The 21,187-nt window shown below is 47.2% G+C and overlaps 4 protein-coding genes across 6 annotated transcripts; 3 read left to right on the plus strand and 1 right to left on the minus strand.

Annotated features, from left to right (window-relative positions):
• The first annotated feature begins 490 nt into the window (after positions 1–490).
• Positions 491–4,391, plus strand: LOC120949609 (ribosome biogenesis protein BMS1 homolog). The gene is made up of 3 exons (XM_040367010.2): positions 491–662; positions 744–4,042; positions 4,105–4,391. The coding sequence occupies exons 1-3, from the start codon at positions 605–607 to the stop codon at positions 4,321–4,323; spliced, it is 3,576 nt and encodes a 1,191-aa protein (XP_040222944.2). The 5' UTR covers positions 491–604; the 3' UTR covers positions 4,324–4,391.
• Positions 4,392–4,484: 93 nt separating this feature from the next.
• Positions 4,485–7,897, plus strand: LOC120949610 (uncharacterized). Of its 3 annotated transcripts, none has more exons than XM_040367012.2 (6): positions 4,485–4,824; positions 5,618–5,816; positions 5,887–6,143; positions 6,231–6,450; positions 6,513–6,671; positions 6,738–7,897. In XM_040367012.2, exons 1-6 carry the CDS (start codon positions 4,802–4,804, stop codon positions 7,692–7,694), a joined length of 1,815 nt encoding a protein of 604 aa, XP_040222946.2. In that variant the 5' UTR covers positions 4,485–4,801; the 3' UTR covers positions 7,695–7,897. The 3 variants fall into 3 exon arrangements, with proteins under 3 accessions (XP_040222946.2, XP_040222945.2, XP_040222948.2); XM_040367014.2 differs by lacking the exon at positions 4,485–4,824 and adding an exon at positions 4,831–4,992; XM_040367011.2 differs by having other exon boundaries at positions 6,513–7,897.
• A 384-nt stretch (positions 7,898–8,281) lies between these two features.
• LOC120951243 (DNA-directed RNA polymerases I, II, and III subunit RPABC2) lies at positions 8,282–8,958 on the plus strand. Its single transcript, XM_040369835.2, has 2 exons — positions 8,282–8,415; positions 8,500–8,958. The coding sequence occupies exons 1-2, from the start codon at positions 8,387–8,389 to the stop codon at positions 8,864–8,866; spliced, it is 396 nt and encodes a 131-aa protein (XP_040225769.1). The 5' UTR covers positions 8,282–8,386; the 3' UTR covers positions 8,867–8,958.
• On the minus strand, positions 8,881–11,029 carry LOC120951242 (protein downstream neighbor of son homolog). Its single transcript, XM_040369834.2, has 2 exons — positions 10,626–11,029; positions 8,881–10,564 (listed from the first exon to the last, which is right to left on the minus strand). Exons 1-2 carry the CDS (start codon positions 10,859–10,861, stop codon positions 8,983–8,985), a joined length of 1,818 nt encoding a protein of 605 aa, XP_040225768.2. The 5' UTR covers positions 10,862–11,029; the 3' UTR covers positions 8,881–8,982.
• Between the last annotated feature and the right edge of the window lie 10,158 nt (positions 11,030–21,187).

A 21,187-nucleotide genomic window follows, 5' to 3' on the forward strand; every position in this document is an offset into this window, starting at 1 on the left:
GGCAGGTTGGCACGATGCGCCAACTGTCAAAGGGCCTGCTGACAGAGCAGTGCTGGTTTGACAATAAAGGGATAGGGGAAAAATAGGGAAAATTGAACAGATATGTGGATTAATTTGTGTACAAGATTCTTATTTTTGATTATTGTTGGCTCAAAATGATCTAAAAGTGACCAAATGAGAGGCAAATTTCTCTAGAAACTGATATTTCTAAACTCTCAATTTGTCAAATTGGTTATCAAATTCGAATGTAATTGACATACCTGCTGTTCTGCACATTTGTCCTCGCAACTGTTAAAATCAATACTTTTTTAATAAAAAAAATGTAGAAAATATGTGATTTTGCTCTAAATTAATGTTTTGTACATCAAAAACTAAATGTAACAGCATAAAAACTTGAAACTTTTCAATATTTTCCCAAATCTACTCCATAAAATGTCAAATTATAACAAATGGCAGTACCTGCCCTTCTGCGACCTAGCGGCATATGTCATCTGCAAAGATGTCAACAAACTCATGCGTGTTTTGAAAGCATGCGGCATGGTGCGCCGTGTTTAAACAGTTTTCTTTGCGCTAAAATAGTGTAAAAAAGCCACCGGACGCAACCATGGCGGACGATAGTTCCCACACCGAGGCCAAAAAGGCCCACAAGAAACGCCATTCCGGTAAGTAAGCCGTTGGTGGTGACCCTTGAACCATGCTCCCAAAAGTGTGTGCTTCATCTTCATCTCCTCCCTTCCTGCCAGGCGTAAAGGCGGACAAAAAGAAGGCCAAAAACAAACCGACCGATCGGACCAAGAACCCGAAAGCGTTCGCCATCACGAAGGCCCGCTCGGCGGAGAAACGCTTCCGGTACAAAGAGGACATCATCACCAAGAAGCAGCACATCCCGCTCGTCGACAAAACGCCGGAAGAGCCGCCGCCCGTGCTGATCGCGGTCGTCGGTCCACCGAAGGTCGGCAAAACCACGCTCATCAAGAACTTGATCAAAAACTTTACCAAAACGAGCGTGACGACAATAAACGGCCCGATTACGGTGGTCACGTCGAAGAAGCGGCGTATTACGCTGCTCGAGTGCAACAACGACATTAACAGCATGATCGACGTGGCCAAGTGTGCCGATCTCGTGCTGCTGATGGTCGACGCTAGCTTCGGCTTCGAGATGGAGGTGTTTGAGTTTCTGAACATTTGCCAGGTGCACGGAATGCCGAAGATTATGGGCATCCTGAACCATCTGGACGTGATCAAGAACGCGAAGGCGCTGAAAATGCAGAAAAAGGTACTGAAGCATCGCTTCTGGACGGAGGTGTACAACGGGGCAAAGCTGTTCTACCTGTCCGGGCTGATCCATGGCGAGTATTTGCGGAACGAGATCCGCAACTTGGGGCGCTTTATAGCGGTGATGAAGTTCCGGCCGCTTAGCTGGCGCGGAGCACACAGCTACATCGTGGCGGATCGTATGGAGGACATTACGAACGCCGAAGAGATTCGCTTGAATGCCAAGTGCGATCGGAACGTGGTGCTGTACGGGTACGTGCGCGGTGTTCCGCTGAAGAAGGAGAACATGGTGCACATTGCCGGGTTGGGCGATATGCCGATCGAGGAGCTGAGCACACTGCCCGACCCGTGCCCGCTGCCGTCGGGCGAGAAGAAGCGGAGTTTGATGGAAAAGGAGCGTCTCCTTTATGCGCCAATGTCCGGCGTCGGTGGCATCGTGTACGATAAGGATGCGGTTTACATAGAGCTGTCCGGGTCGCACAGCCATAAGAAAGGTGTGCCGGACAGCGAGCAGCAGCAGATTGTCGATTCGTTCATCGAGAAGAAGGAAACGTTCGATGTGGCGATCGAAAACCAGGAGTTTCGGCTGTTTAGCGGCGGAGCGGTTATAAAGTCGTCCGATTACGTGGATGACGCGAAGCGCGTTGACGACGACGAGTCGAACGAGGACGATCGAGCGGAGGATGAGGAGGAGGAGGAGGAGGATTCTGGGTTGGAAGACTCGGAAGACGATGAGGCGGAGGTTGGGAAAGGTGCACGGCTTGGCTGGATACCGGAGGAAGGTGAAGATGATGATGGAGAAGAGCGTGAGGAGGAGGATGATGATGATGATAACGAGAACGACGAAGACGATGATTCAAGCGGCGACGAGGAGGATATGAACGATATGGACACGCTGGGGCGAAAGTCACGCACCAGCGGGTATCTCTCCTCGGACGATGATGAGCAAGGCGATGCTTCCGGTGGTAACACGATGGCCTGGAAGGATGGTCTAGCCGCCCGGGCCCGCAAAGACTATCTCGAACGGTTGGCCACCAACAAAAACTTGATGAAAATAGTGTACGGAGTGTTTAGTAAATTCCACAAACGCCAGCAGCAACAGGCGGCCGAAGCGGAAGAAGGGGCCGACTCGGAGGACGACGGACTGCTCGGTGGCATTTTCAAGAGCGTTAGCCAGCGGCAGGCCGAACTGCAGAAGAAGAAAAGCGTGCAGGATGTGGATGAGTGCTGCTTCTTCGAGGAGTACGGCGATGGGATCCGCGATTGGACGAGCGAGCAGAACAAGGACCTGATCCGGAACTGCTTCGTGACGGGCAAGTGGAAAGCGTCCGAGGATGCGGAGGAGCTGCTCAAGCTGGACGATATGAGCGACGGAGATAGTGATGTGTACGGGGATTTTGAGGATTTGGAAACGGGCGAAAAGCACGAAGCACCGAAGGGAGCTAATAAGAAACCAGCGGGAGGAAAGGGTGAAGAGAAGGCCGAGGATGGTGATGAGGATGAGGCGGAGAAGGGCGATGAGAAGTCGCTGAAGCGCAAGGCAACCCGAGTGGAGGAGAAAAACATGTCCCGGGCGGAGCTGATGGCGAAGAAGATGAAGCTCAAGGCCAAGTTCGACTCCGAGTACGACAACCCGGAGCGGGACGATCAGCACATCGAGGGTGACCATCAGTACTACGAGAAGCTGAAGGCGGATGCGTTGCGCCAGTCGGAGCTGAACAAAAAGGAGTTCGCCAACCTGGACGAGGACGTGCGACTGAACATCGAGGGCCACCGGGCGGGCCTGTACGTACGCATGTGCTTCAAGAACATTTCGGCCGAGTTTGTGGAACACTTTGACCCGTCCTATCCCGTGCTGATCGGGGGGCTGAACATGGTGGAGGAGAACGTAGGGTACGTGAACTGCAAGGTGAAGAAGCACCGCTGGTACAAAAAGACGCTGAAAACGGGCGATCCGTTGATCATCTCGCTCGGCTGGCGCCGCTTCCAAACCGTCCCGATCTACGCCAAGGTGGAGGACGACTTCAAGCATCGCTACCTGAAGTACACGCCGAACCACGTGACGTGCAGCATGAGCTTCTGGGGACCGATCACGCCCCAAAACACGGGCGTGCTGGCAATCCAGACGGTGGCGTACGACCAGAAGGAGATGCGCAAGCTGGGCTTCCGAGTCGCGGCGACCGGCGCGGTCAGCGAGTCGGACAAGAATGTGGAAATCGTGAAGAAGCTCAAGCTGATCGGTACGCCGGACAAGATATTTCAGAAGACGGCTTACATCAAGGGCATGTTCAACTCGCAGCTCGAGGTGGCCAAGTTCGAGGGCGCCAAGATACGGACCGTGTCGGGCATCCGGGGGCAGATCAAGAAGGCGGTCCCGCCCGAAGGTTCCTACCGTGCGACGTTCGAGGATCGCATCCAGCTGAGCGATATCGTGTTCTGCCGCACCTGGTTCCGGGTGAGTGTGCCGAAGTTTTACGCCCCGGTAACGAACCTGCTGCTGCCGGCGGACCAGAAATCGCAGTGGGTGGGCATGAAAACGTTGGGCCAGCTGAAGCGCGAAAAGAACATCCAGTTCGAGCCGAAGGAGGACAGCACGTACAGCAGGAAGATTGTGCGCGAAAAGTTGGCCTTCCGGCCGCTGGTCATACCGAAAAGTTTGCAGAAAGCGCTGCCGTACAAGGACAAGCCCAAGCTGGGGCCGCTCAAGCCGAAGAAGTCGTTCGAAAGCGAACGGGTGGCGGTCGTGATGTCGCCCCACGAGCAGAAGGTGAGTCGACCGTTTGTCGGAACGAGAACAGCATTTTAAATTAACGGTTTTCTTGTTTTCAGGTGGTAAAAATGATGAACATGATCAAAACGAACTACAAAGCGAAGCAAAGCAAACAGCTGCGCCAGACACGGGAGCGGTCGAAGAAGTTCAAGAAGGAGCTAGTGAACGAAAAGTTTAAAAAGCTACAGCGCCAGAAGGATCTAAAGAAGAAGGTGTTCCGTGCGATCAGCAAGATGGATACGCAGAATGAGGAGAAAATGAAGAAGGGCAAAAAGTGATTTTTTCTTCTTTTTTCGGTTGCTGAAGTTAGTTTAAAAAAATAATAAAAACTAAAAAGTTTAAAAATTAACAACCGTTTTCGGAAAACTTTCGCACGTTCGAAAATGCCGCCACGCGCGCGCTCCTATCTTTCGAAGCATCCGCACCTCGAATGGGGCGCAATCACGTTGCCATGCCAACGCCGCAAAACAAATAGGCTGTGGAAAACAGCTGAAAATTTCCATCCACTGTGCCTTTGCTTCACTGTTCAGCCAAGTTTCTGTAGTGCAGGACGTACGCCGGTGTGCTGTATTGTCCAGTAGTGTTGCGAACCTGACGGCATCTGTGTTTTTTGTTCTTCCCTCTTCTATGTGGTGTTGCCTCTCCCATTCCCCAGCATCAACATCAACAGCAGTATAGGGACGCTGTTTCTCTTCGATTTCGGTTTTGAAAAGTTGTGTGTTGGAAAAATTCAACGTGTGGCGCCCACCCAGTATAATGTCGACGGCATTGCGTTCCTCGTGAGTATACCGTTGCAAAGCTGTATTGTCCTGCGGGAGGACTCATCCTCCCTGCCCAAACAAGGAGTATCATGTAACAACGATAGGAAGGTGGCCAGGCAAATTGTATTTGCCGTGTGTGCATCGGCGCTAAGTTCCATTTTCCGGTCAACTCTCCTCACGGTGGTGGTGAGTGATCGTGACAGTACATTCGCTCCAAGTACACTTAGTGAACATTCACTGCGCTCATCATTTTCCACCGTCATTCACATATGCATTTTTTATATACATACACAGTTTTCTTTTCGCCCAACTCAACCAGTGCCTACTATGTGGATATATCCTTGCGGAACGGGAACTGGTGTTGGTTGTTTTCTTGTCGCCCCCTATCACATACCCCTGTCATCGTCCTCCGTCGCCCCAAATCACTTTCACCCATAGTAACGGAAAACATTCCCTTTCGCTCGCTTCACACCTTCGCACCTTTCGGCTCCTGCTGTTCCCGAGGGGGTGGGGGCAGAAAACAACAAACTGCTGCTGGTGCTGCTGCTTATTATTCAAACGGCACAACATGTTAGCGAGTGGCTGGGCAACTGGGCAAGGACCTGTTTTTATTTACCAAAGTAAACATCATTGCCTTGGTCAGTTGCGCGCCGTGCGGTGTTCACCGTCATTAGATCGATTTAGGGGGTATTTTCTAGCAGGATTCATCCTTATTATCTTTTAAATGAATTTGGATCACTCATACGTGCCTTAGAATTTTGAAAATTATAAACAGTGATAATCTAATTTGCATTTTGCTCCTGTTCCACAGCTATTCTATGCAGAGTATGGAAAGTCTCTATTCAAACAGCTCCAAGTTTTCCGCCCTGCACCGACGCAAGGTTGCTGCTAGGCAACCGGGCATGGTGCTAGCGTCCGACAGCGATGTGCGGCACCGGGTAATGTCGGCGCGCATGTTGCGCCTGAAGCAGTTGCAAAATCAGCTCGAAGCGGCCAACATGGTCATTGCGGTAATTGTTTTGATTGTAAATATTTAAACATATGGAGATATTCATTTCTGGCCTCTCCTTTCCCTTGCAGGAACTGACCAAAGATAATCGGGTGCTGAAATCGGTACAGAAGCGCCAGGATTCGGCACTCTCCAAGTACGTCAACTCGAACGCGGAGCTGCCGAAGCTGCTTAACTCGCACGCGGAAGAGGTGCGCACGTGGCAGACGAAGTATCGCAACCTGCAGAACCAAAACAAGGAGCTGATCAGCAAGCTGAAGGCGAAGGATGCCCACATACTGACGATCACGGACCAGAACAAGCATCTGGTGCAGCTCAACAAAGATAAGTATGTGTGGGGCTGATTTTATACCAAAAAAAAAACCGCGGGTCATCTCAACATCTTTATGTGTTCACCGGTGGTCCACCTCGGCAGACATTTAGAAGAACGCGAAAGACTGGCCGACAGGGTGCGGTACCTAGAAAACAGGCTCATGGAGAAGGACAACGATGCCAAATTACTCTCTAGAAGGATTCAGCTCGATTCGAAAAATTTCAAAGCCCAACTGCAGCAGGAAATGCTGAAGCAACGGGAGCTGGCGCAGAAGCTCGAGCGCACGCAGCATGAAGTCAACCGGCTCAACTCTGTCATTGAGGTATTGTTGAATTAGAACATTATCTCAGTATTAGACTGATGAATGTCCTTCCATTTTTGTAGATATACGAGAAACGCACTCCTTCGACGCTGTTGAAGAATAGCAACTTTCTGATGAAGACGTCCAAACCATCCTCAGGACAGCAGCAGCAACCACCACAGCCAATGCAGCAGCAAATGATTCGATACGGAAACGGTTCCTCGCACAAATCCCCTTACCCGGTAAGATGGCAGCTTGTAAAGAATGTATTTTGTACCCAAATAAACGTTTTTCGTTCCATTTTGCAGAACTTTTCCGAACCTTCCCCGGTAACGAACCTGGACATGAGCCCGAAGGTGAAACCAAACGCTCACGAAGGAGGCGAAGGGGACAAATCACCCACTCCCAGCCCGAGAATACTGCAGCCCTTGTCGCCCCGGGACGAGGAAACGCCTGCCGCTCACCAGAACTCCTCGAAGCTTAGGAAGAGACACAGCTCCAGAAAGCACAAGGGCGACGCACAATCGGACGACACCGGCACGAACGGAAAGCCGGACGGAACGGCGGAGCACCAGTACGACGAGGGCATGTGCTCCGAGTTTAACCAGTACGCGCTGGAGCAGGAGGCCGAGTTCGACAAGGCGATTGCGTCGGAGCTGTTCCGGCTGCAGACGGAAATGGGTCCCGGTGCTGCGGCCAAGCTGCTGAAAGGCCAATCCGTCAAGCGGTACAGTGCCACGACGGAAACGTCCTACGAGGATGACTACGAGACGGACTTGTCGCCGGAGAAGAGTGTCGACCACCTGAGCGAAATCTTCGAGCATAAGGCCCACATCAGCGAGCTCGAGGAACAGTTCCGTGAGGTTGGCTCGTCAGCCACCACCACGAACACCACCACCACCAACGGATACTCGGCCGGCAAGGACAATGGCAAGGGGCGAGCGGTGAAGAAGCGGGTGATCAATTCGTCCGAAACGAATGATTCCGACTCGGTGGAGAGCGGCAGCCGATCGTCGGCGGCAAGGGATCTGGAAGCGATGAAGCAGGAGATGCATCAAAGTATACTGAAAAAGGAAGCGCTGCTGGACACGTTCTGCGACGAGCTGCAGCACGGTAAGGAGCCGTCGAAGGTGGTGGCGCCGCTGCCGCCCTCGCTCAACCGGCCCAAGCTGGACAACACCAAGCGCGTGCAGATCGATCCGAAAAAGAAGCAAAACTTGCTGGAAGTGTTGAAGGCAATCGATGGTGATAGTTTCGAGAAGTGAGAGGCTGAGGTGTGGAACCGGAAGCTGTCCGCTCCCTGGCGCACACTTTTTCGAGAGTTTTCCGAGTGTGGGCTATATGTGGGCAATGAAATTGATGAATCCTATTTACGTAGGCAGTAGTGTGTGGTGGTGTTGGTGTTGGTGGTTAACGCCAGGGACAGTGAAGAGATATATTTTTTAATAAATCGTATCTTTGAATGGAATTTAACTTTTTTTCTAGCCATATTTTTATACTTTACCCATTTTAGCTGTATTGTTCACCGAGTTAACGGTTTTCTGTTCGTTATTGCAGTTTTGAATTTGTTCAGTTGCAGTCGGCGCACGTTTAGACCAAGGATAATGTATTTAGAAGGTTGATTTTTATCGCTTTTGCTGGGCGACATTGTGGGGGACATCTGTCACTCTCTGCATACAAATTTCATTACCCCGCACCAGCCCTCACCGATTTTTATACCGGAGCCCCCGGAAGAGAAATGTCAAGTCGAGAAATGTCATTTTGCTCTAAACAACTTAACCTTGTCATTTATTACACCTTGGTTTAGACCAGTTTTATACCACCCTTCGCTGACAGCCGATTTGACGTCTGGGGAAGAAACGTCAAACAAAAAGCCATCAACAAAGCGTTTGCTGGACGGCGTGCTGCGGCGTGAATTTTCCAGAAAAAGTATCTCGAATTTCAACACTTTTCCACCATGGATGATGGCGATTACGATAACGATGAGTAAGTAAAGCAGCATTCCTACGACTGTGCTTGTTTGCCTAATGAAACACTTCTTGCTTTTCCTGTTTTTCCCGACGTACGCAGTGTCGGTGGGGATGAGTTCGACGATGTCGAGGAGGACGACAACATTGACGAGCTGAACCAGGAGGAGGATGGGGATAATATCGAAATCATCAATCCGGGCCAGGCCGGCGGTGGTGTGCCGAAGAACAAGCGCATCACGACCAAGTACATGACGAAGTACGAGCGAGCGCGTGTGCTCGGTACGCGCGCCCTGCAGATCGCCATGTGCGCACCGATCATGGTGGAGCTGGAGGGCGAGACGGACCCGCTGCAGATAGCGATGAAGGAGCTGAAGCAGCGCAAAATTCCCATCATCATCCGGCGCTACCTGCCCGATTCGTCGTACGAGGACTGGAGCATCGACGAGCTAATTATAATCGACCATTAAAAGAGAGTGTTAAGTATGGGGGGTTTTAACCATTGTATATTATAGTAAGGTGGAAAAATACACAGTCTTCTCTACACAGGCTGCAAACAGGATGGACTTGTGTGGTAAAAATTAGCTTAACTCCAGGTAAATCCACCCGCCTCCCGGCTGTACAGCAGCCGTTCCGTATCGAACACGGAATCCTTCGTGGCGCGGCACATGTTCTCGACGATGCGCTTGTTCAGCCCACAGTCGGACAGGTTCTCCTTGCCAAACACTGGCCCAGCCAGGGCGGATGCATCGTTCTCCTTGTCCGCGTCGCTGATCAGCTTCTGGGAGGCGGCACACAGTGCCGCCGTGCTCGGTACAGTAGCCATCGTAACGCTGTAGTTGTCCTTGCTCTCGCACAGCAGATCCGTCACGTACGGCAGGATGTGGGGCAGAACCACCCCCTGCAGCTCCGTACTGTGGTACTGCTGGCCATCCATCTGGATCTTGGTCGAGCGGGTCTGAAGTGTGCGAAGTGTTGCGCCAGCGAACGATACCGGCGCCAGCAGGGTCGGTGGAATGCCCGCCAGTCTGCCCACCTTCGCGATGGTGCTTTTAGCGTTGAGCAGAAAGTTAAAGAACGCCTGACACTCGGGGCCTTCGATGAGGACGAGCGATTGATCGCTGTAATCGGATCCGCACTCCCGCTTCTGCTGCTTCCTTCGGTGGACATCGCTGATTTTGCGTATTTCTGCCGCATCCACGCCCATACTCTCCAACCACTGCTCACCATCCATATCGTCGTCGTCCTCGTCCTCCTCTGCGTCCTGCTGTTCTCCTTCCAGTGAACGATCATTCGTAAGCTCTTCGTTCGGTGCCATTTGCGATTGCTCTTCGGACGAGTTGGAGAAGCTGCTGTTACCGATACCCGATTCCGACGAGCGATTGTGCTGGTCCTGTGTCTGTGTCGATGCTCCCTTTTTCAGTGGCATTGTGAACTCGATCTCTTCCTGCTTCAGTGCCGCCCGCATTCCCCTCGTGGTGGGTGTGAGCAGTGCGTGTGTTTCCACCCGTCCACCGATACCGGCCGCCCGGAACAGCACGGTGAACGAGTTGGCACAGAGATAGAAGTAGGGACACTGGCGAGCCCGCACCAGCTGGAACAGGTTGCGGAAGCTTATGATCCACTCCTTCGCCAGCACGTTCCGGATCGATTCGTCCACCAGTGGGGCTTGGGTGTTGTTGTTGCGTGAATTCCTAGGAAAAAGGGTAAACCATGGCAGGTACGGATGTTGCCAGTAGAGGGTGGCTTGATAGAACCGAGCGCCCGGGGAAATGTCCATCCCGGTGGAAGACTCCTTGGAATCGATGCAGCGTACGAATGAGGTTAGGCCGCTCGCTTCCTGGTTGGTTTTGAGATTCGTGCCCGGTATCGGCGTTTGGCAGATGATGCGCAGCTTGCTCTTGATGCTCCAGTGAATCGGGGCGAACTTGCTCGCTACACACTGTTCCTCTTCCGGGTCGGCGGGCAGGTACTGTTCTACTGGGCAATGATACTGCTGAAAGCGTGTCTCAATGGCGGCAGGGGTTGTGCTGGGAGCTTCCAAGTTTGGCACGACGCCTGCTGTTTGCGGTTTGTTCAGCAGCTCGAAGATGGTTGACTCTCCCACGTCCTCGAGCTGACTCGTGGTGTGTGCTTCCTTCTGTCGTTTGGCCGCTGGATCAACCGCTCTGAATGCAAAAAAAGACAAATAAGGACAACAGTCTACCACGTCTGCTTCTTCTCACTTACCTCGAGAATGGATTCTTTCTCTTTGTATTCGCCTCAAAACGATTCGCAAGTGGATCGTCACTTCCGGCGGACGATTGGTTCGGTTTCGCACCACCACCACCATCACCTTTCGATTGATTGTTGATGCGGTCCTGCAACGCTCGCTGTTTCCTCTTGAGCCGTTGCATTTTCAGTATATCTTCCGGCCGCTTCCATTGCGACGGGTTCGATAGCATACCTTCGGTGTTGGAGTTCATTCTGCTGGATCCCGGAAAAGGGGGTGGAAAATACGTGGACCGTGGAACTAAGAGCGCGCAGCAAGGGAAAATGATGCGACGCGATTGTTTACATCTGCCAGCTGTCACAGACGTTGGTAGCAAAAAGAGAACAACAAGCAAAAGAAGAGGCCCAGTACGTTGGCTGGTTTCTTTAGTTTTACAATAGGTGGCGCTACTGTTTGCTTGAATTCAAATTTGAATGTTGGCAGTGTCGTTGTTTCAAAATTACGCACGTGGCTAGGAATCGTGTTCGATAAAACAACCAATAGATTTTAGATTCAGAATTCAAATGGATGAATGTGGTTCTCGATTGCAAATACTTGTTGTCAAGTTACATTTAACAAAAAATAAATACGACAATACGATCGTCCTAAACTCAAGGAATGTTGAATGTTTGGTGTTTGGTAGCGCCTGAAGGTATGCAAAATCAAACATCGATTATGCACTTGAAGGTATACAATCGATATAAATTTCAAGGAATTGAATTTGTTTTTACAGTAAATACATATATTAAGCCTGGCCAACTTTGCCTTTCCTGTTATTTTTTTTTTGCTTTAAGGTTTTATAAATCCTTTAAACATTTTGTTTTATCAAGCTGAGTTATAATTTTCAATCTATTCACCAATTGCATACCTTCAGGCGTTTTGTAATGTCTGGTGAGGGTTGGTCTGTAATTTTAACCAAATTTTCAAGTCATTTATCAGTTACTTAGAGTTTTATCCCATCAGCTTCTAATTAAAGAGGAAATTTGAGCTAAGAGTTATCCTTGAGGTACACCGTAAATGGTCATCATTGGTATGAATGTGTGATACCAAAACTCATAGCAAGCAGTTCAACTGGAATGCAATAGTAAATATTTGTATTTAGATAAGATTGCAGGCAACAGAAGCATTTCTTGAATGAAAAAATCCATTAATTATGCAAATATAAAATTATACTTGTGACATTCTACATGCGTAGATCCACCCTACACAAAATATGTAATCTATACGATTGCAACATAACTACCAAATAATTTAAAACCTAAATCGCAAGCTATGGTCATTCAAATTTTAACAAAAACCCCATCTCAAGAAAGGTTATTTTTGGAGCTCAAATGTATCCAATAGGAAAACCGCTCTAGCTGTGAGGATTTCTTTGCTGGCGTGAAAGATAAAGCTATTATAGTATTAAGCTTCCATTTTTGCATGCTTACTTCCTGCTTTTTTGCTCTCCCCTTTGCTACGCCTGTCTCCCTTTTAAGACCGCTTATCCTTCCCCCGCGCGGAGCTGTTTGAAGGCGCAGTAATGCACACTCGAGAAGGGGGCCGCCGTCTGTACATCAATGTCTTCATTTAGGGTTTTTATTTGGTTCCTGCCCGCTTCTTGCAGAACCACCTGCGTTTGCTGGCTTGTTGCGGGTGAATGTTTTTCCTATCAGAGCTCGCTGAAGTGGTTGATTTTTACTTCTACAACACCTAACAAACAAAGTACTGCACAGGGGGTGTGGGGGTAAGACTGCTGCAGTAAAGGGAAAAGTCTTTCTTACCTTTACCCCGGTCGGTACCGGCTCGTGTTGCCCACCGTAGCGAACGATCGTGAGAACATTCTTCGTCGGTCCGCGAGACTAAAGATAGAAAATACTTAAAGTATGTTTCTAAATCGTATTGGATCTGCATAAAATTTGAATACGCTTAGGAAATGGAAGTTTTCTCCCCCCCCTCGACCCGTTTCCTCGAGTTTACTCTCAACGAAGGGAAGGCCAGAGTCCTGTTCAGTCCCCCCCTCTCCCTCTCGACCGTCGCTGCGATGGTGCGTAGGTTTTTCTACGCTAAGAAGGACAGTTTGTTGCCACTTGCTTGTTGGCGTGTCGCGAAAAAACCAAAACGGGGACGATTTTGCTTTCACGTGCAAAGATTCCTGCCTGCGGGAAAGACGGCGTGGAGCCCTTTCCGCGTTGAAGTGAATGAAAAAGCTTTAAAATTTTATTTATTTGTCTGCTGATTTCGATGTCTGATTTTGTGTGTGTGTGTATGTGTGTTTTGTGTCTGCAGTTGTTCGCTTCCCTGTCGCGGTTTTTTTCTGCACTCGCATTAAGCCAACGGTGTGTCAAATGGTGGGTGCCTCCCCCCCATCTGTCGCCATTGTAACATCTTCCGGATTTAGCACGTTTGTGTGGTACAGTTTTTGCTTTCCTTCCATTCAAAGTCTGTTGCAAAAAAAAAGAGAGAGAACAGAAAAACGCCACAGCCCAAAGAATATGTTTCAATCTGTGTCACTTTAACGCCCACGGTAATGTGGCGTTCTCTGCTTTTTTGGTCGCAATGTTGCGCCACTTTGTATCGGATGTGCAGATGACAAGCAGATAAATTTATCTATCATCGGGGCTTTTCATGTTCCAAACGTTTGACGTGTTTTTGCTGGGTTTACAGGGAAGAAAATTGTTTTTTTTTTCGATTTAACACCGTTAGCATATATGTGATTTCAGGGAAAAGTTTAAGTGAATAGCAGTAAAACTGGTAATAAATTGTATAATTTGCTATTTCCAATGCTTAAGCGCCTAGATGTAGGCTATGTTGCACAGCCAAACGCTATTTAAGGTAAATAAAACAATATTTAACACCAATTACATATATTTTATGAGGTTTTTTTCCTTAGAAAATACAAATCTTTTGCCTTTTTCATCTAAAATGTAACTATCCTTGCATTCAAACAATAAAAGATGATAATCATACTATTGCATACCTTTAGGCGCTGAAGGTTAAGGTGTAAGACCGTCAAAGGAAACATATTACTTTTCCAAGCTTGCGGGCGAATGTTCTTATTTGATTGTTGATGATTTGGACTGGAGAGGTCAATAAGATAGAAGACTATGATTTAAATTAAAGATATCATATTTCATTTATAGAGCCGGTCTCGTAGTACAGTCGTCAACTCGTACGACTTAACAACATGCCCGTCATGGGTTCAATCCCCAAATAGACCGCGCCGCCATACGTAGGACTGACTATCCTGTTATGGGGGGGAATCAATTAGTCATTGAAAGCCAAAGCCCACAAGTGGGTACAGGCAGGCCTTGACCGACATCGGTTGTTGAGCCAAAGAAGAAGAAGATAATTCATTCAAGATCTGCACGTAATAAACGCCTTAATGTAGGCTAAATTGTGTAGTAAAATGCAGCTTTTAAGAGTATAATCTATGTTTTTCGCAAAATTTCTTTCTTTTCCCCAAATATAACAGCATACATAATTCATTTGGTTCATCGAACTTCCACGTCTTCCACCATCGATCCTTCCACCTTCCAGCAGCCTTAAAAAGCATTCAAATCAACCACATTTTTATCGCCCAACGATCGCGCGACCGGTGAAGTGCGAAATGTTTCACTTAATTTGCAAATCGACCGTAAATGCGACATGCGACACATGCCACACGACACGCGCGGGGGCGCTAGTATGCTGACAGCAGTAGTAGTGTATGCTATTCGCTATACATAATCAGAAATAAAAAAAGAGGAATTGAAGAGCATTGGTGTGAACGAAATAAAGAACGTGGTCAGTGTTTTCTACTCGATTTGCTGGTTGGACTATTCCATCAGAGCTACAATCCATCACAATCACCTTCTGGACAAGTGTTTATCAATCTTTTACTTACACACTAACCTGTCTAGACGCAGAGGGGGAAAGAAAACACGAAGCAAGGTTCGTTAAAATTTGGTGGAATTTCACCAACCCGATGCCTTGAACGATCCATCAGAAAGTTGCAACTCACCGTGCAAGGTTGCCCTTGTAATGTCCAAAGCTTGTCATAATTAAAACTCTTTCCTCCACCCAAAAACGAAAAGAAAAACAACACCTTTAATTTTGGGGACGGAACTGCATCGGTTAACACCTTTCCGCGGGAAATTGTGATAAATTATTTATAAGAAAATTCCCCACCAACCCTTGGAGGGAGCCTTTGCGGTGGGTGCAAACACTATCTCTCTGTTATCCAATTAAATCTAATCATCACGTTACAGTGCGCGAAACCGAGAAACTCTGTGCTTTGTTCATGTGTGTGTTTGTGTGAGAGTTTGTGCTTGTGTTTGTGCCGGTGTGCGACCTGACCTCCCCCTATCGTTTGGTGATGGATCGGGTTTTCCTCCATTTCAGCGAGAGTCTCAGGGTCTATCATTAGCTGAGGAGTGTTAGCAAACCGGCCCACTTGCTGACGAGAACTTTCTAACAGAGACACACAAACCCATACTCAGCCACTCAGCCACTTTCCACCTCGGGGACTTTGACCGGGCTGGAAATGACCCCATCCGTTGAATGGTCAAACCAAAAAAAACAACAGACCCAAAACATTAGCTGCCGCCATTTTTCCCAAACTTCCCTCCGTAGCCGGAAGGGGTCTTCCGTGGTGTTCACCCTTTTGCGCGGTTTATTTTTTCCGGGGTTAATGATGGGTTATGACGGCTGTACCTATCCACAGTGTTGAAACACACACTGCGAACCAGTTGGAAATGATGCGGGAAATGAGTGAAAAGACTGAGCGAAAGACTTGCGTGTGTGTGCGTTTGTAACCCCCGTTGGCGCACATTTGGATTAATGGTAGCAATGGTGGCGTTTATTTTGCTTTATTTCGCCCTACCCGGTGGCCTATGATTACTGGCCACTAAGCCCTGGCAAGCCGGAAAGCCGCTGTGAGGTTTGAGCTGTGGGTCAACAACAGCCAACGCCAACAATTAGAATTAGAACGAGCCTAGAATTAGAGGGAATTAGTCGTCCGGGGACTAGGGATTTTGAGGTGAAGTAAGCCTCGGAGACCTCATCTAATCAAACACCAGGGGGTGTAGGGGGCACATAGGGTGACCATGTTTGCCACTAATATTGGCTTTGATTTGAAGGGAGGTTCCATTGCGTCGGTATGCGGATATTACTACAGGAAAGTAGTGCAAAGAATTTATTGCTTTTTGTACAAATGTTCGTTTTCTATGTTGTAATAACTTCATTTCCTTTATTGTTTAACATCTCTTGTGGTAAGAATTTTCTAACTTAAACCTTGAATGATCATTCACCTTTAAAGAAACGAAGCCAGCAGGTCTCCTTCCATCGATAGCTCAATCCATCCCGGAACTAAAGAAAGCCATTTTCACCTTCACACAACCACACCGGATATTGAATGGGAAAATCCCTTTCGGAAGAAGGAAGAAAGGTGAAAGGAAGGATGCAAAAAAGGGCAACGAAATAGAGTAATTAAATTTACATAATTTATTTACACACTTTTCCTCTCTTCTTCCTTCCAGCTAGCTCCCTATAGATGGGCATAGGGACGTTCTTTTTGGCGTTACTTTCTAACTTCCTGTAATGTGTATAGAAAAATAAACACACACACTAGCGGTGAGGAGTTCGGGGATATCTTGAGGTGAAAGTTAACCCACTAATAAATGAATAATAAATAGTTTTTGGATCGTAAATACGTAGCAGCGCTTTGTGGTAGCACAAGCACCTGGGTAGTATGTTTGTGGTAAGTCAGGTGGGACGATGACCGATCCCGGTGTGGATTAGCCCAATTATACATATATATCCTTCGATGCGGTGGACAGTTGGTACGAAGGGGATTTCATAGGCCAGACGGGGGGATGATTTACGTTCGATCAGCTAGTGATTACCGGTGACATTCTTCGACGTAATGAAACGAACTCGAACCCAAACTGGCTGTGGGTTCTTTCTGGTGACCCGGCTTATACGTATCTAGATCTAGATAAGTATCTAGATACATTTCCATTATATATTGTTAACGCAGTAACAAGATCTTGTTAGATCTGCAATAAAACAGCACATTATTCATTAGACAATTTGATGGGAAGATAAAATATACTTTAAACTTTTAGTATCATACACCCTCAGAAAGTTATTAATTGAGTACTTCTGGTTGCTTAATGTAGCTTCAATTGAGTATAGCTTGTCATGGACATCTTTAAAGAAGGCTGGATCTGTAATAATGGTGCTTCAACTCGGAAACACTTCATTTCATTGATAAAGTTTCCGTTTGAATTTCAAAATAGTAATGTAATATCGGTCGTCATAAAAATCTTCAGTTTAAAAAGCATACAAATTATGTACAGAGTGATTTAGCTGCAAATATGAATAAAATCTTGGCATACACTGCATACTCTACGAAACCTTATAAAAATAGCAATTATTTATTGCCCGTATTTCATGTGGATGGCATCTTAGAGACTCACCCTGAACGCGCCCACCACCGCCCACTTCAAGCAACTTCCAAAAACAATAAACAAAAAAGGGAGCTATTTGGCTACTTTAGCACCGTTTATTGCTGCACGACGAGAAACGGCAATGAACCAAAGTCTACCGCTCGGAAAAAAAGAAGCTCGTTTGTTTTTGCTGCAACCCGTAAGTTTTGGGTGGACAATTCCAATTTCAATGCAGCACATTGGTGGCGCAAGATTGTGCATGTGCAATTTTGCGCCATAGTTTTTCGTACAAAACGCGCGTGTTGACCGAGGAAAGGGTTCGTGGTGTAAAAACAACGCTTCAAATAAACAACAAACCGAAGAATGGGGTTCCCTCTGTATTTTTCCCATCAATTGCAATTCTCCTTTGTTTTTTTGGATAGTAGTGTTGTTTTTTTTTGTGTGTGTCCTTCCTTTCCGTAGCGATTGCACTTGTAGTTGATTACCTTTTTCGCAGATTAAACCGACCGACCGACTGTCCGGGAAGAAATTGCTACTTCTGTGAATCGGTATAAGCAAGTGATCCTCGGAAACGTCCACCGCCAACGAAATGGCAAATGGCCACCCACCCCAATCACTCTCCCACATAGTGTGTGAGTGTGTGGGGGGAGGGTGTAAAACAGCCATGGAAACTCAAACCCGTCCCATGTGCTTGTCGTAACCGGTAGATAGTTGGAAATAATGTGCGTGATGAAAATGGGCAAATTTATGGTCACGTCTTGGTCCTTTCACCCCCACCGTAGAGCTGCTTGCAAGGATGTTGCGCAAGGACCACATGCTTCAAGAGAGAGAGAGAGAGAGAGAGAGAGAGAGAGTAAGGGAGAGAAAAAGACAGAGAGCGAGAAAGACACTGCGTGTGACCAAGGCAGCATGATTTCACTCTTTTCTTTTCATCTCGCTGGGATATCACTTTTCCGTACCTTTCTTGAGGATTGAATGGAGCAAAAAAAAAAGAAAAAAAGAAGAAAATTGGGGGTGTGGTCCAAAACCACACGCTCGGAAAACTCCAATGGCCACACTCAATGGCCGGACACTGGTAGTGTAGTGGCAGCAAAAAGGTGTATATGTAGTTGGGTTTCGAGCAGGAAGGTTCTTTCTCGGTTTGTAGCTGAGCTTCTTTCGCGGTTATGAGATAGCGGGTGTGTAGTTTTTTTCATCTTCTTCATGTTTGTTTGGTCACCCCCAGTGGATGCGCTTGACCCACACCACTGTGGATGCGCTTGATTGGACTCGAAAGGATTCTTCTAATGGTGGATGGAGATAGAGAGAGAGAGAGAGCGAGAGAGTCCTGGGAATTTTATTATTTCCTAGTTTTTATTTCCATCCCATTAGGAATCCTCCTCCCCTTGCTCGAGCTCTCCAACATGCGAGGGCAGCGGAAACCGGACACAACCGGACCGAAAAACGCCGGATCTCGCTGGTCAGCCGTAACCGAAACCTGGGAGCCTTTCTCCCTCCTACCTGCTGTGTTCCGTGGCCGTTTTCCGAAATGTTTGCTTTTATTTTATGTTAGTTTGTGTGTGTGGGTGTGTTGGCCACTTGTCTGTTAGCTCCTCAAAAACCCATAGGGGACAAGGAGGGGGGGGGGGGGGGGTAAAGAATGTATCTCTTCCTTAGTCGTTTTTTTTGGCCAAGCTTTTTTGGAGGGTTTTTTGCCTCTTTTATTCCCAGCTTGAGGTATTGGTTCAGTTCCGGATGGGTGCTTCCGCTGACCACACACTGTCATTCCTCCCCCATTTCAGTGGGCGAAGATTCACTCGTTCTTCTGTTTTGCCCAGTGCCAGAACCTGCTGTTGGCAGTTCTTTCATCGAAAGACACGTTCTATAAAAATTGCTTTGTTTGTTTATGAGTGGTCTTGGCGCGGATGAGGCGTCCTGTCGCGAATTGAAGTCCACCAAACACCGCACACCGTGGCACCGAGGAGGGGAAGGATCATATGAGGATTGTTTCGTAGCTTCTTCCTCTGGTCCCAAGGATGAGGATCCGAAAAGTATCCCTTCTTTATGCCTTTAACTCCCAAAACAAGGCGGTAAAGTCGCTTTATGTTTGTAGTTTTGTTGAGTGTATAAATTTACTCCGCCAGTCGTCGGTCGCCGGGACACCTTTGCGCCAGTCTGTGGGTGGCGTATACAGTTCACATACCCACACACACACACACACACGTGTGGACTTAAGTAGGAAGGATTCCGCTTATATCTGGGCACTTCTGTGGAAGGAAACGGAGGCGAAAAAAAGAAATAACACTAGAGACACTCTGGGAGGAGGTATAAAAGAATAAACAATCCTCCTAGCAGGATGAGAAAAACAACACATTCTACGCTGCTGGAGAAACAAACGGCTTTGGAGCAACTTTGCGCAGCACACACAATACAATCCATCTAGTCAGCCAGCCAGCCAGCAGCATGCAACGTGGTAGTGGTTGCGTAAAAGAAAATGGTGGTGCGCATTGCCCTCCTCTATCCTAGTTGGCGTTGGGAAAATCGTTGGGAGCGACAGGGGGTTTTAATCTCGCTGGGACGGGTTGGTTAAATAAACTTTGCCGTGCAGGACAGTAACTTTGTTTCTTTGTCCTGCCACTAAACTGGCCAGTACACTGAGCACACTACACAGACCAATATATCGTGGAGTATCATTCGTGTGTTGTGTTTTTTTGTTGTTGTGTATGTTGTTTTGTGTTTTTCCGCTGCATCCTGCCGGCGGGTTGTCCGCAGGGAAGGGCAACTTGAGCAAATAAATCTCACTGTATCGTGTGTGTGTGTGTCCGCCACTGGGCAACCATTTCGTTCAGGCTCGCAAAAGGACATAAATTCTGGGTCGTTTTGTAGCTAGTTTGGGTTCGTCGGTGGGGGAGAGGAAGATAAATCTTCTCCTTACGCACCGACGGGCTTTGAAGTGGATCACAATCGCTCTGCGGAATTGTTTCTTTTTATCCCTCTATCCCTCTGATTCTCTCCATCTCTCGCTCTGTATCTTTTGGGTGGGTGAAATCTCTTTCCTCAACACAAAAAAAAAACTTTATCGATAGTGATATTCCACTGCAATTCCGGCCATACCCGCCCGACGGGGTTCTCTCGTGATCTCGCTCTTATCCCACGCCGACGATCTTCTTGCTCTAAATAATTGAAATGTGTGTAATACTACGGTGCAGTATGGGTCGTGTTAATTGCTTTTTTAGCTCGGGTGCGATTCCTATCTCGATTTAGTTTTATTTATCTAGCTGAAAGTAATTGCTGCTGAATGTTCTAGCGACAAGCGACATTCCTGCACGCTGATGATAATGATAAAGCTTCTTGTCTTGATGCCGCCGGGTCTTTTCAATCAGTTGTTCGGGGGAGTAGCTTTTCCGAGCGATTCATTATGCAAATGCGAGTTTTATCGATCGATCGGTGGCCGATGGGGTCAGGGAAGGAGAATGCAATTTAATGAACATTCTGAACATTCGTTGTTAGGAGTTTATTGGGTAATTCAGTAATTCTTAATTGGTTTTGAGACAACTATCAGTTTAGTTAATACATACAAAGGAGATTTTACAGCCATGAATATCTTTCTTTTTTTCAATAATGATTTGCTTCCATTTCGCCACGGAGTTTCAGAAACTCCTTTTGATTGGTTAGTAATTAATATATTTTAAAAATTTTATCTAGTTTGAAAATATTTATCTTTATTGTTGGTTGTAGATTCGTATTTATTAAGTTTTTTTAGATTTTTTTTACCGTTTTTCATTACTAGTTTAAATGTAACTAGAATTTTCCTGTTTTCTTTACTTCTTGCTGGACATTTCCTTTATTGCATCAATTATCTAAAGCTGTTGCATATTTGTTTATTTATCTATTGCGTTTTTTACTCATTTTTGTTACCTTTATGACCTTTTTTCTTTATTTTCAACTTAATTCGTCAGTGTTTATTTGTTAAGCCGTTTTTCCTTAATATTAGAAGGATTAATATGATTCACGATTCATTTGGAATTGAATTGCGAATTGAAATCGAATTTTGTATTTTAGACATTGAGAACAAATTGATTCAGCTCAGTAAGTTAGCAGTCTTTTTATGCTGTAGCTTTGTGTTGTGTCTTTGGGACTGAATTTATTCC

Source organism: Anopheles coluzzii, chromosome 2, assembly GCF_943734685.1.
Source record: "Anopheles coluzzii chromosome 2, AcolN3, whole genome shotgun sequence".
NCBI classification, from domain to species: Eukaryota; Metazoa; Arthropoda; class Insecta; order Diptera; family Culicidae; genus Anopheles; species Anopheles coluzzii.

Excerpts from the sequence above, each read along its gene's own strand:
- LOC120949609 (XM_040367010.2), top strand. The coding sequence starts at position 605 with ATGGCGGACGATAGTTCCCACACCGAGGCCAAAAAGGCCCACAAGAAA. Across the intron at positions 663-743 it reads CCACAAGAAACGCCATTCCG|GCGTAAAGGCGGACAAAAAG; the intron begins GTAAGTAAGCCG and ends CCTTCCTGCCAG. Across the intron at positions 4,043-4,104 it reads TGTCGCCCCACGAGCAGAAG|GTGGTAAAAATGATGAACAT; the intron begins GTGAGTCGACCG and ends TCTTGTTTTCAG.
- LOC120949610 (XM_040367011.2), top strand. The coding sequence starts at position 4,802 with ATGTCGACGGCATTGCGTTCCTC. Across the intron at positions 5,817-5,886 it reads CGGCCAACATGGTCATTGCG|GAACTGACCAAAGATAATCG; the intron begins GTAATTGTTTTG and ends TTTCCCTTGCAG. Across the intron at positions 6,144-6,230 it reads GTGCAGCTCAACAAAGATAA|ACATTTAGAAGAACGCGAAA; the intron begins GTATGTGTGGGG and ends CCACCTCGGCAG.
- LOC120951243 (XM_040369835.2), top strand. The coding sequence starts at position 8,387 with ATGGATGATGGCGATTACGATAACGATGA. Across the intron at positions 8,416-8,499 it reads GGCGATTACGATAACGATGA|TGTCGGTGGGGATGAGTTCG; the intron begins GTAAGTAAAGCA and ends CGACGTACGCAG.
- LOC120951242 (XM_040369834.2), bottom strand. The coding sequence starts at position 10,861 with ATGAACTCCAACACCGAAGGTATGCTATCGAACCCGTCGCAATGGAAG. Across the intron at positions 10,565-10,625 it reads AGAAAGAATCCATTCTCGAG|AGCGGTTGATCCAGCGGCCA; the intron begins GTAAGTGAGAAG and ends TTTTGCATTCAG.